Source organism: Gossypium arboreum, chromosome 6 (genome assembly GCF_025698485.1).
Source record: "Gossypium arboreum isolate Shixiya-1 chromosome 6, ASM2569848v2, whole genome shotgun sequence".
NCBI classification, from domain to species: Eukaryota; Viridiplantae; Streptophyta; class Magnoliopsida; order Malvales; family Malvaceae; genus Gossypium; species Gossypium arboreum.
In genome coordinates, this window is record NC_069075.1 from 128,316,429 (window position 1) to 128,330,056 (window position 13,628).

Sequence of the window (13,628 nt, forward strand, 5' to 3'; positions counted from 1 at the left end):
ATAGGTGAATTGAAGTTTGGTCCAGTAATTTTGACAATTGGTTGATTGATTAAGGTAAAAGGATTAAATTGTAAAAGAGGTAAAAGTTAATCACTATAGATTTAAAATAGTAAAGGGACTAAAATGGTGATTAAACCATTTTCAAAAAGTACCTGGTGGTGGATATGATTAATCCACTAGCTTTTGGGCTATTTGCTCATTTAGTCCTAATTAATATAGGGTTAAATTAAAATAAAGTTTAATTAACTAATAATTTAAAATAATTAAAGACCAATTATGCAATTAAACCCTCCTTAGACGGTAATTAAACCATATACGTATATTATGGACATATATGGACATGATTTGGTAATTTTATAAGTTGTAATAAAAGGGTAATTTAGTAAATAGTTAAAATTTAATTAAAATTAAAGAAATTAAATGATAATATGAACATTTTCTTTTATTCTTCGTGGAAGAAAAGCTAAATAGCCATTTTTAGGTTTGGGAAAGCTTCGGTTAAGCTTTAATCTCCTTTTGGTAAGTGAAATTTCACCCGTTTTTAGTCATTTTTATGTTTTTAAGCTCGTATTAGCTTAATCTAGCTAACCAAGGACGAATTCATAACAATGAAAAATGTTATAACTTTTTCGATTGAATATTTGAGTTGTTTCGTAAATTTTTGTGGAAGATTATTAAGCTTTGGTGTTAGATTGGACTATTTTGTAAAGTAAATTTTGATGATTTTAATGTTAAAGGACTAAATTGTTAAAGGTAATTAATTACAAGGATTTTTTGTAAAGTAACAGCAAATAGGAGATGTAGAGAGGCCCTAAGAGATTCGATCAAGGTGAGTTTAAAATAAAAATGGCTAATTTGCATGTTTAGGGCCTAGGGACTAAATTGAACAAAAGTGAAATGTTGAGGGTAAATTTGTAAAATTTTAAAAAGGACTTAATTGCATGAAATGATTTAATTTTGCTGCTGATATATTTAATTGAATGAAATTATTATTCTAGATTAAGAACGCGTTGAGAGTTGTGGAAAAGAAAAAATAGTGGAATAGTCATTGTACCTTTGTTGTCACTGCAGATTAGTCCTATAAGTTCGCTCAGTTTAAATATAATACTTTTAATTGCATTTTTTGATGAATTAATTTGTTGTGACTTGGATATTACTTTTATGTATGCATATGAGATTTGGATGACAAATCATTATAGCATTGAATATCATTAAAATCTCTTGAGCCGATGAACATAAGATAGAGTACGATTGGTATGCCAATAAATTATTTTGCGTGTAGTACAGGATTCATATGAGATGTGATGATGACTCTGTATATCTTCTATTTACTGAATATACCGAAGTCCTGCATTTGTTGCAGACTATCGTGTTATATTTCAATTTTTTCTGGTGTGTTACCGGGGGCGGATGTTAGCCTACGAGCTAGGCACTCGGTGTTGAGGCTTGTTATCGGTTGGATTAGCTCATATGAGTGTTTGGCCTATTCTCAGTTGGTTAACCGTGTACTCGTATCGTGTATCATTCATCAGGCATTAATTATTAATTCGTTTTAATGTTTGAGTATTTCTTACCTGTTGTGAACTGTGATTGACAGGAATACTATTATTAGTCTTATGACTGGAAGTTTATTCATTAATCTATTATTTGAATTATTGTGTTTAAATTTGGTAAGTTATATCATTTTATTGATGAGTTTACTAAGCTTTACGTAAGTTTACTTGTGTTCTTGTTTTCTTTGTAGACTACGTCCGGAAACTCTTTTGGTAGACTTCATAAACATCTTGGCTTATATGGCATGTAATAGGAGTTTAAGTTGTGTGTAATGATGATTTAATGGCTTGTTTGTATAGATAGCTTGCTTATACATGGTTGTAGTTTAAACTTTGATGCATGCTTTGATGGTGTCTATCTAAGTTCAAGTGATGGTTATATGTATCAAATGGTAAGTGTTAACTTATGTGTGCTAAAAGTAGTCAAATGTAATGGTATGGAAGTAACTAAATAATAATTTGTTGATTGCTTGAGTTGAAATAAGTTGGACTTGGTTTGAATGTTAATGATTTTGTAATTAACTTGTGGTGTCAATAAGGACACATTGGTTAGATATTAAGTGTTTGAGTGTGTGTTATAATGTCAATTATAGCAGGTGAGTTTGATGCAAATTGAATATTGATAAGGTGATATTTTACCATTTCTAAGAGAAGTATTGATACTATGCATTTGGTATCGATACTTGACCAAAAGAACAGTTTTAAAAAATAAACAGAATGCCAAAATGGTATCGATTTTACTTAAGTATCGATATTGTTTCATAAATATCTATATGATTAAATAATTATCGATACCCATTGTTTACAACAAAACAGAATTGAACTTTGGTATCAATTTCTAGATATGCATCGATTGGGTATTGATACCTACTATAGTTTTGGAAAATTTACAATTTTCTCCCTGAATTTTTTGAGTTTTTGAATTGGTCTCTATTTGTTTCTAAAATAATTTTTAGAGCCTTGTAGGCTTAATTTAAGGTCTATAGATGCACAATTTATCATAAACTTAATTATTTAAGAATCTATGTTAAATTTTTTTTACTTTAAATCATAATGCTATCTATAATGAAATGTTCTAAGTTGTACGGTAATACACTGTAACCTTAATTCAGCAAAGGGTACGGGTTATGGGTGTTACAAAATTCCTCTCCTCTTCAATGTTTTATTGGTGTGGAAAGGTTGAAAGAAAAAGATGATAATGAACTTCCATTATGTTTTGTTTAAATTACACTTATTTACCTAATTACAGTTTTACCCTTCCAATTTACATCTAACATTTACAATTTCAAGCCCATTACCGTCCACTATAGTTAGTGATGTTTTAATTACCACTAAATTCCTTTAATTTACCATTCTATAGCTATTTGATAGCCTTAACTAATAGTAATCAACTTTCTCAGCTTTTATAATTTAGTCCTTTTTACTTAATTAACTTTCTAAACAATAAAATTTCTTAACCAAATTTTAATACAACACTAATGACCTCGTAAATATTAAATAATTAATATTTACAGACTAACATGTTGGATTTGTGGTCCCGAAACCACTATTTCTGACACCACTGAAAATAGGTTGTTACAAAAGCACTTCTGCCAGATACAAAAACTCAGGCCTATTAGAGACCATCCCACTGTAATGAAGCTCCCTATGTTGCTAATCATTTGCACATCTACTATTAGGAGTTGGTTCAAAACTGTTATTGTAAGGTTTCGTGTATTTCCCAAAAGTTTCTCGTGTACTTCTTTACTTTGAGGTTTAAAGTCGTTCATGTAACTCTCTTCAAGGAACGTAGCATGATTCAATACTATCCCATTCTCTACGAGGTAACATAAGAACTCATCAATAAGTATTCCTCACCTCGATCAAACCGAAGTGTTTTTATGGGTAAACCTAGTTGTTTCTCCACTCTCGCACGGAACTCATTGAATTTATTAACAATTCCACTTTTCTAGTGCATTATGTACACGTACCCATATTTGGAATAATCATCTATAAAAGTTGTGTAATAATCATAACCACCTCAAGCACTAACGTTCATTAGGCCACGTACATCAATATGCACAAGTCCTGAGGGTTCACAACCCTCATCTATTTTGCATTGAAATATCGCTTAGTCATCTTACTTTCCAAGTAAGATTCACATTATGGAAAATCAACCTCCTTAAAAAAAATTTAAGGTGTCATCTTTCACAAGTCTAGTGATTCTTTATTGGTTAATATGACTAAGTCTCAAATGCCAAAGATACGACTCGTTAGAGTAAGAAGTCTTAAGCCTTTTATTCATTAATTCAATTTCAAGCAATACGTACATCTTTAGTTTGATAGAATAGAGATTATTTGACATCCATCTATTATAGATAAGAGTATGATTTCTATAAATTACAATATTATTAGTAAAAATCACGATCAAGCCATCTTTAAGCAAACATACAACAGAAATTAAGTTTCTCTTGAAACTAGGTACATAGTAAACGTCTTTCAAAATAATCTTTCTAAAATAAAAAAAAATGTCCATCTCTTACTACTTCAGCTACCACACTTGTCTCATCTTCGGTTTGTAACGATAAATTCTTATTTTTAAGATCTTTTGTTTCTTTGAACCTTTATAAAAAAACACATACATGATTAGTGGCTTCAAGATCAATGATCTAATGGTCTATTGAATCTTTCACTAATCAAATTTCTATAATAATTAGTTATATACATTTACCCTTAATGACTAGATAATTCTTCCACCCTTTGCAATTGGCTTTGAAGTACCCCTTCTTATTGCAGAATGAACACTTAAACTTATATAAGTTATTAGGCTTCTTAATTTTCTATTTTCCCACTTTTTATAGTTCAAAGGACTTAACCTTATAAATAATTAATAAATTTAGACCAAAATGAGTTATATTTGCACACAATAATAAAATTTATGAATTTAATAATTTAAAATTATAAAAGATAATAACTCGAAAATATTTTGTTATTAAATTTATATAATTTTTTGAAAATTATTATAGAAGAAAAGAAAACATTTTAATAAATTTCCCACAGGAAGCGGGGCAATTAAACTAGTTGAAATTCAAAATGAGGATCCTTGGGGGACATCTGATAAAATAGTTTTTCAAAGTGAGTAACTGGAATTGCGACTTTAAAAATTAAAAGCTCATAAAAAAGGTTGGTGGGTGTGATTTTCAACCTTACTTTATATCACTAAGTACTAATTAAATTGTTGGCGGGCAGCGGCTGCGATTTTCAACCTTACTTTATATCACTAATTATTAATTTTTTTTGAAGTCAATGATGTTTTACCTTTAAACAAGACAAGACACTCGCGTAATGAAATTTAAACCAAAACTTTCACAATAAAGACAAAGAAATGGACGAAAAGAACAACAGAAAGTTTCAATCATACTACTCCGTAAATTATTATAAAATCATTTCAACTTTCAGTTTCTTCATGATTTATTTAAATAGGATTTCCTTGTCCATTTCATAGACTACTGCTCTCCCTCCAGAGAGATTGGAAAAAAAACCATCTCTTCGTGGAGATGGAAAATCGATTCAGGCTACGCATCTCTCGCATGTTTCGATCCTCGTTTGGTTCCTGCCGGACCCGGAAAGTCTCCGACGTTGCTGAAAAAGTTGTTTTCTCACTTGAAAACCACAACAAGTTCCGGTGCATGGAGCCATCGTCGATGTCGCCACCTAAGGTTCGACCCTTACCTTCCATTTGCAAACCCAGATACCCTGAATCTCATCAAACAACCCAAGACACAAGGCGTAAAGTGCCTGCTTGTTACCCTCCTTTTCTTCTCTCTGCCACTGATTTTGATGGCCGCAAGTGTCCTCCCGCTTCCCCTATATCGCCTTTGAACCTCTTCTCAAACCGTGAAGACTTCGGTCTCTATGAGAAAAAGAAGAGCTTAGCCAGAAAGAAGAAGAATAACAAAAGGGTTCACGTTAAATGCAAGAATATGTCGTCCAATTCCACATCTTTCAGCTCATCTTCTCATGAAAGTGTGACTTACAGCAACAATTATGGTGGATGTAGGTGGTGGTTTAGCAGTGAAGATGAAACCGAAACTCTTTACTCTTCAAGAACTCTATCCTCGGATTCAACGGAATCACTCCGGCAACATTCTAATTTCCGGAGAAAGTACAACACTCGTCGGAGAAGAGCTAAGAGCTGTAGCTGTAACGTTGGGGTTTTACCTTTGGAAGGAAGGAATAAAGTTAAAGACAGCTTTGCAGTGGTGAAAAGTTCCGATGATCCCTACAATGATTTCAAGGCATCAATGGTGGAGATGATCGTCGAGAGACAAATATTTGCAGCTAAAGACCTGGAACAATTGTTGCAGTGTTTCTTGTCATTGAACTCTCATCACCATCATAGGATTATTATTGAGGTCTTTACAAAGATTTGTAAGAACTTGTTCTCTAACTGGTCTTAAAATGTAGAACAAGAAGCAGAAGCAAACTGTTGGCTTTGTTTGCACTTTATTTTACTGCATGCTCTTAGGAAAGTTAGCAGCAGTAGCAGTAGTTTTCAATTAGATTTTAGAGTTCTAACCCTTAATTAACGTTGTTAATAAGATAAGCTTTCATCCATATATGGCATCCATAGATTTTGTTTTTTTTTTTTTTTTCCTCAGTATCTTCTAACAGTGAATTTGATTGTTTCGATGAAACCCCGAAAGTACAGTTTTTGTCTTGAAATTAAGAAGGGGCTGGGTTTGTCTGATGTAGTGTTTGTTTGCCTTCCATTGACATATTACTGCAGGGGAGAAGAGAATTGCTACTGAAAAGATGGGCCAGGTGGGCAATGGAAATTTGAGAAATATTTGTTTTTCTTATGAAAGGACAGGATGGTCAGCTTACTGAGTTATAAAGATTAGAGTTTGGAGTTTGAATTCAACCCTTCTTTTTTAACTAGGGTAAATTACATTTCATCTCCAAACCATTTCGGTCACTTAATTATACAATTCTAAAATGGGCCCGAGTTGGAAAGCTGACCCAAGTCGATCAAGCTGAGAAAGTTTATGCTTATAAGCATCTGAATCCGATTCCAAAAAAAAAAAAAAATTCAAGGAAAAAAAACCTAAACCTAAAAGGACTCGTAATAAAAAAAGTTTGACCTTAAGATAAATCCAGTGTCAAGGGCCGCGTCTAGCACCGTGACACTAGTTCCAGCTTCAAATAATTTTGATTTAAAACTTATAAAAACTCGAGAATTTATAATTTAACAAGTATTAATATAAAAGTAAATTATAAGCATAGTTACTTAATTATGCTTTTAGTTTTATTTTAGTCATTAAATTATTAATTTTTTTATTTTAATTATTTAACTTTTCAAAATTAAATTTTTAGTTACTCTCTCATTAGTTGCCATTAGATGAGTGGCAAAGAGCTGACGTGGGTCTTTTCTTGGCCAAATAATAATTTATTTTTCTAATATTTATACATTTTATTAATTTGATCTTAAATTTAAAAAGTTCAACAAATTTAGCCCTTAATGTTTATAAAATTTATGATTTTAGTTCTAATTCTAAAAATTTTAATAAATTTAATCCTCAACATTTACAAATTTTGTCAATTTAGTCCTAACTCTATCGATTCAAAAATGAAAAATATTAAAAATTCATTTTTGGATAAAAATATACAAATGATTTAAAAATATAAAAGGTATAAGTAAATAAAATATGTATTAAAATAAAAAATATATACAAAAGGAAAAATATACCAAATAATTCAAAAAAAAACATGAAATGGATTGATGGTCATTAGAGAGAGATGAAGTTGGACATCCCCAAGGGACATGAAATTGACAAGGTAATCTCCCTTAGTTTAGTTTAGCTTGTATTTTCAATTCATGGAATAGATTTTCTAGGACTTTGGTTGTTTGATCAATGTACTTGCACTACCTAAGTTTGGAATTTACTAATGACATGTCTAAGTAAAAAAACCAAGGTGAAACTATTTTTCTAGGTTTTCCATTTCATGAAAGATTTCACATTGCTTTTTTCTCTACGTGAAAATTAAGTCTATGTATATTTTTAAAATAAAAAATTAAAATAATTGTTTTGTATTAGTTAAAAAATTGTTAAATTTTTAGTGGAACTTAATTAAATAATATGATATTAATCTAAAATATGACATTTAGATAATTGGATTTAAGTCAACTTGATATTTTATTATAATTACGAAGATGTCATTAATTTAAAATGAGCATAATAAGAATAATGTTAAATGATTTTCTTGTTTTATGGGTTTTGGAGATGTGTTAAAGGAATACTTTAAAATGAAGATTTTAAATATTTTTCTTTTTTTGAAATTTTAGAAATAAAAATAAATTGAAAATTTTAGTAAATGTTGGGAATAAATTTATGATTTTTTTTAAGAATTGAAACTAAAATGAAAAATTTTGTAAGTATTGATGGATAAATTTATTGAATTTTTAAAATTTAAAATTATATTAATAAAATGTATAAATATTGAAAGAGTAAATTTATTATTAAATTAATAAAAATCTATATCAACTTTTCATCCCTTATTTAACTGAATGACATTAGGTTTTCATACGCGAAGGACTATGACATTTGAACTTGGGTGTGCGCTTTTCGTTTTTACTGTTCTTTCTATTGGACTTGAAAGCCATGTGAGAATGTGCATAAGATCATGAGATTTATTTTTATAGAAAAGACTTTAGTAACTTTTGACGTAATGTAAAAACCCGAGAAGACACACACGATATAAAAATAATATAAAATTATTAAATGTATAACATTTCTTTTTTCAAGTTAGTGGAAGAAGACGATATCTAAGGTTTTAATCCAGTATTAGATATTAAGTGTAAATTCTTTGTCCAATGGTTTAGTTAACTAATGTCCATTAAGCCGAGAAGTAAAGAGTAATTTTTTTTTATTTGAATGTTGTAGGTAAGACAAATTCTATTTACAGTTTAATTAAGTTGAATGCGATTACTAAAAGACTATAATATTAGTCAAAATTCACTAACTATAAGGGATACTAGAAGGAAAGGGATGGACCTGGGTTGCTTTCTCTCTACAGGTGTGCATGCCGGCCCAAAGGCTTACCCGAAATGTGAGAGGGTTTGAGTAAAAATATAAATCCAAAAAATAGGCTTAGGTAAAAAAATAAAGCCGGTTTAAAAACGGGCCAGGCCTCGAGTAAGGTATTTTTGGCTCGGGCCCGCCCGGCTCAATTCAATACATGACAAAAATCTTTTTTAAATATTATTTTCTTATTGTTTTCTTCTTATTTTGCTACTATTTTGTTGTTATTATTTGGATATTGTATAAAATTTATTTTATTATTAATTTTTTATTATTTTAAAGACATTTGTTAATTTTGTTATTATTTTAGAAACATTTGCTTGTTAAGTTGCATCTATTTTAGTGTTATTTAAGTATACATATTTTTAAAATTTATTTTCAATTTGTTGAGAAATATTTATTTGATGTTTTAGTATTTTTATGGTTTATATATATTTTAAAATTATATAAAAATAATATGGGGGCTAGGTCGGGCCCGGGTTTTAAAATTTTATTTGGGTAGGGTTTGGACAAAATTTTAGGCCCATTTTTCGGGCCGAGCCAGGCCCAAGCCTAGCAAACGGGCCTAAATTTTTAGTTGGGCCCGACCCGGCCCATGCACACCCCTATTTCTCTCCTCTTCCGTTTTGGGCAAACAATTACATGAATAGGTAAATTAGTTGCTTTTTTTTTCAAGGATAAATTACACCTAAATTCATTAAATCATTAGTAAATTTATGTTTTAATCACTTTACCTTAAAAATTATAAAATGAATAGTAAATTATTCGAAATTATTCATTTAGATAACTGAACTATTTGAAAGTTTTTTATTTAAATCATTGGGTTGTTAAGTTTATTTTCTTTTAAATCTGACTAGCAAGCTCCAAGTAACGATTAATATAGTGGATCAATACCCATTGACAAGTAGAAGAACATACCTTAGGTCCAATTCTATTTGATGGTCAATTTTGGAGATTAGAGAAGAAATATGATTGAATTTTGATTCGCAGATTTGTGATGTTTAAAGCTATTTCACGAAAAAAAAAAAACTAAACTATAGAAAAGAAGGGAAATAAAAAAAATTTGACTTGTGTGGGCAATGTAAATAAAGAAAGCCATACAACAACAATTTTAGTAATTCAATGACTTAAATGAAAAACTTTCAAATAATTTAATAATCATTTTATAATTTTTTAAAGTTGAATAATGAAAGCATAAATGTACTAATAATTTAAAGACAGTACAAAATTTAGTGGCTTTGGGAACAACAATAATCATATCTAAAAGTTCACAAATTGTCCTCTGTAGATTCAAAGACGAATTAAATCGTCCCTAACAATTGTCATTTAAAATTGTATCTCTAAAAAATTTTGAGGATGAATATAAAAAATCATCCTCATAATTAAGGAAGAATTTCATCCATAAATTTTAAGAGACAAATACCATCCCAAATTCCTAGAACATATTAGAGATGAATTTTGTCCCTAAAGTTTTAGGGATGAATATCATTTCAAAAGTTTATAAAAAATATTTAAAGACGTTTTCGTCTCTAAATGAATATTCTTTATAACACATTTCCTCTCAAAATATTAACCTTAATTATAAATTTAAATTTAATACCTACAATTAAAATAAAAGGTAATATACAAAAATAAAACCAATAAAATTGACAATACTAATTATTGACATTTTAAATATCACAATAGAATTATACCTCATATTTTTCAGTTTTTCTTCACCCATTTAAACTCTGTTTTAGTTTCATTCAAATTTTGATTAGTGTAAATTATTTAAATATGAATTTCTCACTTAAACTCTGATTATTGTAAATTATTTTAATATTATTTAACCTACAAATTTAGTCTATAAATAGACCATTTTTCCACACTAGAAAAATAATCATTACACATTTAGTATTAATTTTACAAACTTTTATAGAATTTTATTTTTACGATTTGAGAGTTTTATTTAGAGATTCGGAGTTTAATTTTATCTCTATTTTTTATTCTTTATTTTTTAGTGAAATTATATTTTATTGTGATCTTTTATCTTCTTCAAGTGATTTTTTATGTAAAATATTTATATTCAATCTTTTCAATTTCTTTATTATTTTTCTTATTCATTACTTAACTAAATTTATCTAACAACAACTATTCATGAAAGTGTTACAAAAACCTTAATTAAAACTTCCAAAATAACTAATAACGCCTTAACACTATAATAGGAAAGTGAAGAAGTTTGAAAAGACTGATTTTGGACGGCCTTTAATTTAAGAGAAAAATATATATTCCAAAAAATTAGACGAACTTGCCAACATCTATTGCATGTGGTACACGTAATTTATTAGTCACACAAAATAAACTTAAGGACGCAGGAGAACAATACACAATTCATTTCAAACAGAAGGCAAAACAAGATAACAAAAGCTCTTTTTACCGCAACATGAAATATTCTTCTAAATTATGATATTGATATAGATGGATGCCAAAATATTGTCATAAGTTTGTTCAAGTCATAAATTTAATTTATGATTCTAGATGATCATAAATAAATTTGGATTTTGACACTATTTGAAACACAAACAAATCCAAGTCATATATATTTTTAAATAGAACAATTAAAATTAATAATTAAGATAAATAAAATAGAAAATAAATCAAATATTAGAACAACAAAGAAGAATATTAGAGTTGTGTGACTCAAATCCATTTAAATAAAATAAGAGATTGCTTGCAAGTCAAGTTAAACAAAATATATTTTCTTTCTAGAAGATTTAGTATTTATGAGTATAATATATTTAGTATTTATTAGAATGATTTATTTAAACTACGAATTTAGTCTATAAATAGGTTTTTTTTACGACATTAGAAAAACACCCATTAAAATATTAGAGCTCATAACACTTTTGGAGAATTTTGTGTTTACGTTTTGAGGGTTCTTTGTTTTCAGGTTTCGGGGTTTATTTTTTATCTTCATCTTTTGTACTCTTTGTTCTTTTTCTATTATAGTAAAATTATTTTTGCTTGTGGTTTTTATCCTCTTTGGAGGGGTTTTTCCACGTTAAATTTGTGTGTTCAATTTCTCATTTTCTTCTGCTATTTTTACTTGTTTGTTGCTTAATCGGGTCAATCCGCAACAAGTGGTATCAAGAGCTAGTTCAATTTTCGTAGATCAACCCATTCGAATATGGTAACAACAATGTTTGACATTGAGAAGTTTGATGGTGTCACAAATTTCAATCTATGGAAAGTTTGGATGATGAAGTTCAGACTAATTTGAAAAATGTCATTACCGAGAAAAAACCTGATAATTTGGATCGTACAGAATTAGAAGAGCTTGATGAAAAGGTCCTGTTTTCAATCCAGTTGTGCCTCGCGAATAGGATATTGCAAGAGGTATTGATGGAGAAAACCTCATCCGCATTGTGGAAAAGTTAGAAACTCTTTATGATACTATGTCTCTAGCTAACCATTTAGTGTTGAAACAATGTCTATTTACATTTCGCATGAACGAAGATGAGCTTCTTAAATACCATATTAGTCAATTTATTACTCTTTTGAATGATTTAAAGAATGTTGAGGTGAAGATTGACGATGAAGATCAGGCTATGCTATTATTGTGCTATTTATCCTCTTCATACAAGTCTTTTATGGAGACCTTGATTTATGGTAGAGACAAACTCTCGTTCAAGGATGTGAAGGGTCATTTGTTGAATAAAGACAAACTCGACAATGAGTTTGGTTTAGATAGCAAGGCAGATAGGCAATTTTCCGTTCTGGTAGCATCAAAAAAACGATACAAAAGATGTTGATATTGTAAGAAGTTAGGTCACGTCAAAGCAAATTGTTATAAACTGTGAAATAAAATGGCTGCTAAGAGTAATAAGGAAGATGCAGCTGGTGCTAATTTGGCCAACGAAAGCGATGAGGATATCTTGTTAGTACTAACAAGCGATAGCTCCCAACTTACGTCCAGATGGATCCTAGATTCAGGATGTTCTTCCTCAATTTTGACTTGTTTGTTGCTTAATTGGGTCGATCCTCAACAAAGAAAATAAAAAAGATAGATGGAACGTGGCATGTAGGCCTAAGGAGCCTTGAAAACTCGAAGAATCCAGAACCCCTTTCAAGCGGCTTTAATTTTTCCTCCAAGAAAGAAAACTTGGTAAGAAAAAGTTTGAAGATGATCCCTAGAATCTAAAAAGATTGTTAAAAATCTTTTAAAAGGAAACTCAAGAAAAATTCTTGAAAAGAAAAACTCAAAGAGAATTTATTAACTCAAAAGAAAAGTTGTTGAATAATAATGAATTTATTGAATTGTGTATAATGCAAAGACCTTTTATATAGGCTAGCTAAATAAATCTAAATAAAACTCTTTAAGTATACTAAAACTCTAATTAACCTATACAAGAAGTAGTTTTAAACTAAACTTTCTTGTTGACATAAAACTCCTAAATAACTTTAAATACTTAATAATTAGAAAAAAAAATCGGAATAAAAAAATAAAAAAAATAATAAGATCTGATGACCACAATATTGGGCCCATATTTGATAAAAATTAAGCCTAAAACTTGAATCAATATGATTTAAACTCGAATTAAAAGCCCGAAACTCGTAATTTCTCTAATATCCTGTCCAGAAATTTTGCTCGCATAGTCTTCACTAAAAGGTCATAATTTGAGTTCCCGAACTTGAAATTAAGTGATTCAAAGTATATTTCGAAGATAAGAGATAGATATTTGAATGCTATGTAGACATCTTAATCTAGAATTACCTGGATCCCATCCAAAAATTTGTCAGAAGTTGACTAATCTTTTTAGCTTGAAAATTGACAGCTTAGTTGAATTAATTTTAATACATTTCACCCATTCCGTGCATGTATCGTTCTTGATTTCCTTGAAAAGATTCATCCTCACATACTGGCTTTTGTTGAATCTTGGTTTAATTTTCTTGACCTTTGACATTGTTATTGGGCCTTTAGGTAAGTAAGTCCATCACATCCATGGCCCTAAAATTGGGTCTTGAGACTCGTATC

At 29.4% G+C, this 13,628-nt stretch overlaps 1 protein-coding gene across 1 annotated transcript; it reads left to right on the forward strand.

Annotated features, from left to right (window-relative positions):
- The first annotated feature begins 4,892 nt into the window (after window positions 1-4,892).
- Window positions 4,893-6,179, forward strand: LOC108486602 (transcription repressor OFP8-like). Its single transcript, XM_017790736.2, has one exon. It carries the CDS (start codon window positions 5,090-5,092, stop codon window positions 5,990-5,992), a length of 903 nt encoding a protein of 300 aa, XP_017646225.1. The 5' UTR covers window positions 4,893-5,089; the 3' UTR covers window positions 5,993-6,179.
- Window positions 6,180-13,628: the final 7,449 nt, after the last annotated feature.

Coding starts and splice junctions, on each gene's coding strand:
- LOC108486602 (XM_017790736.2), top strand. CDS start 5,090: ATGGAAAATCGATTCAGGCTACGCATCTCTCGCATGTTTCGATCCTCG.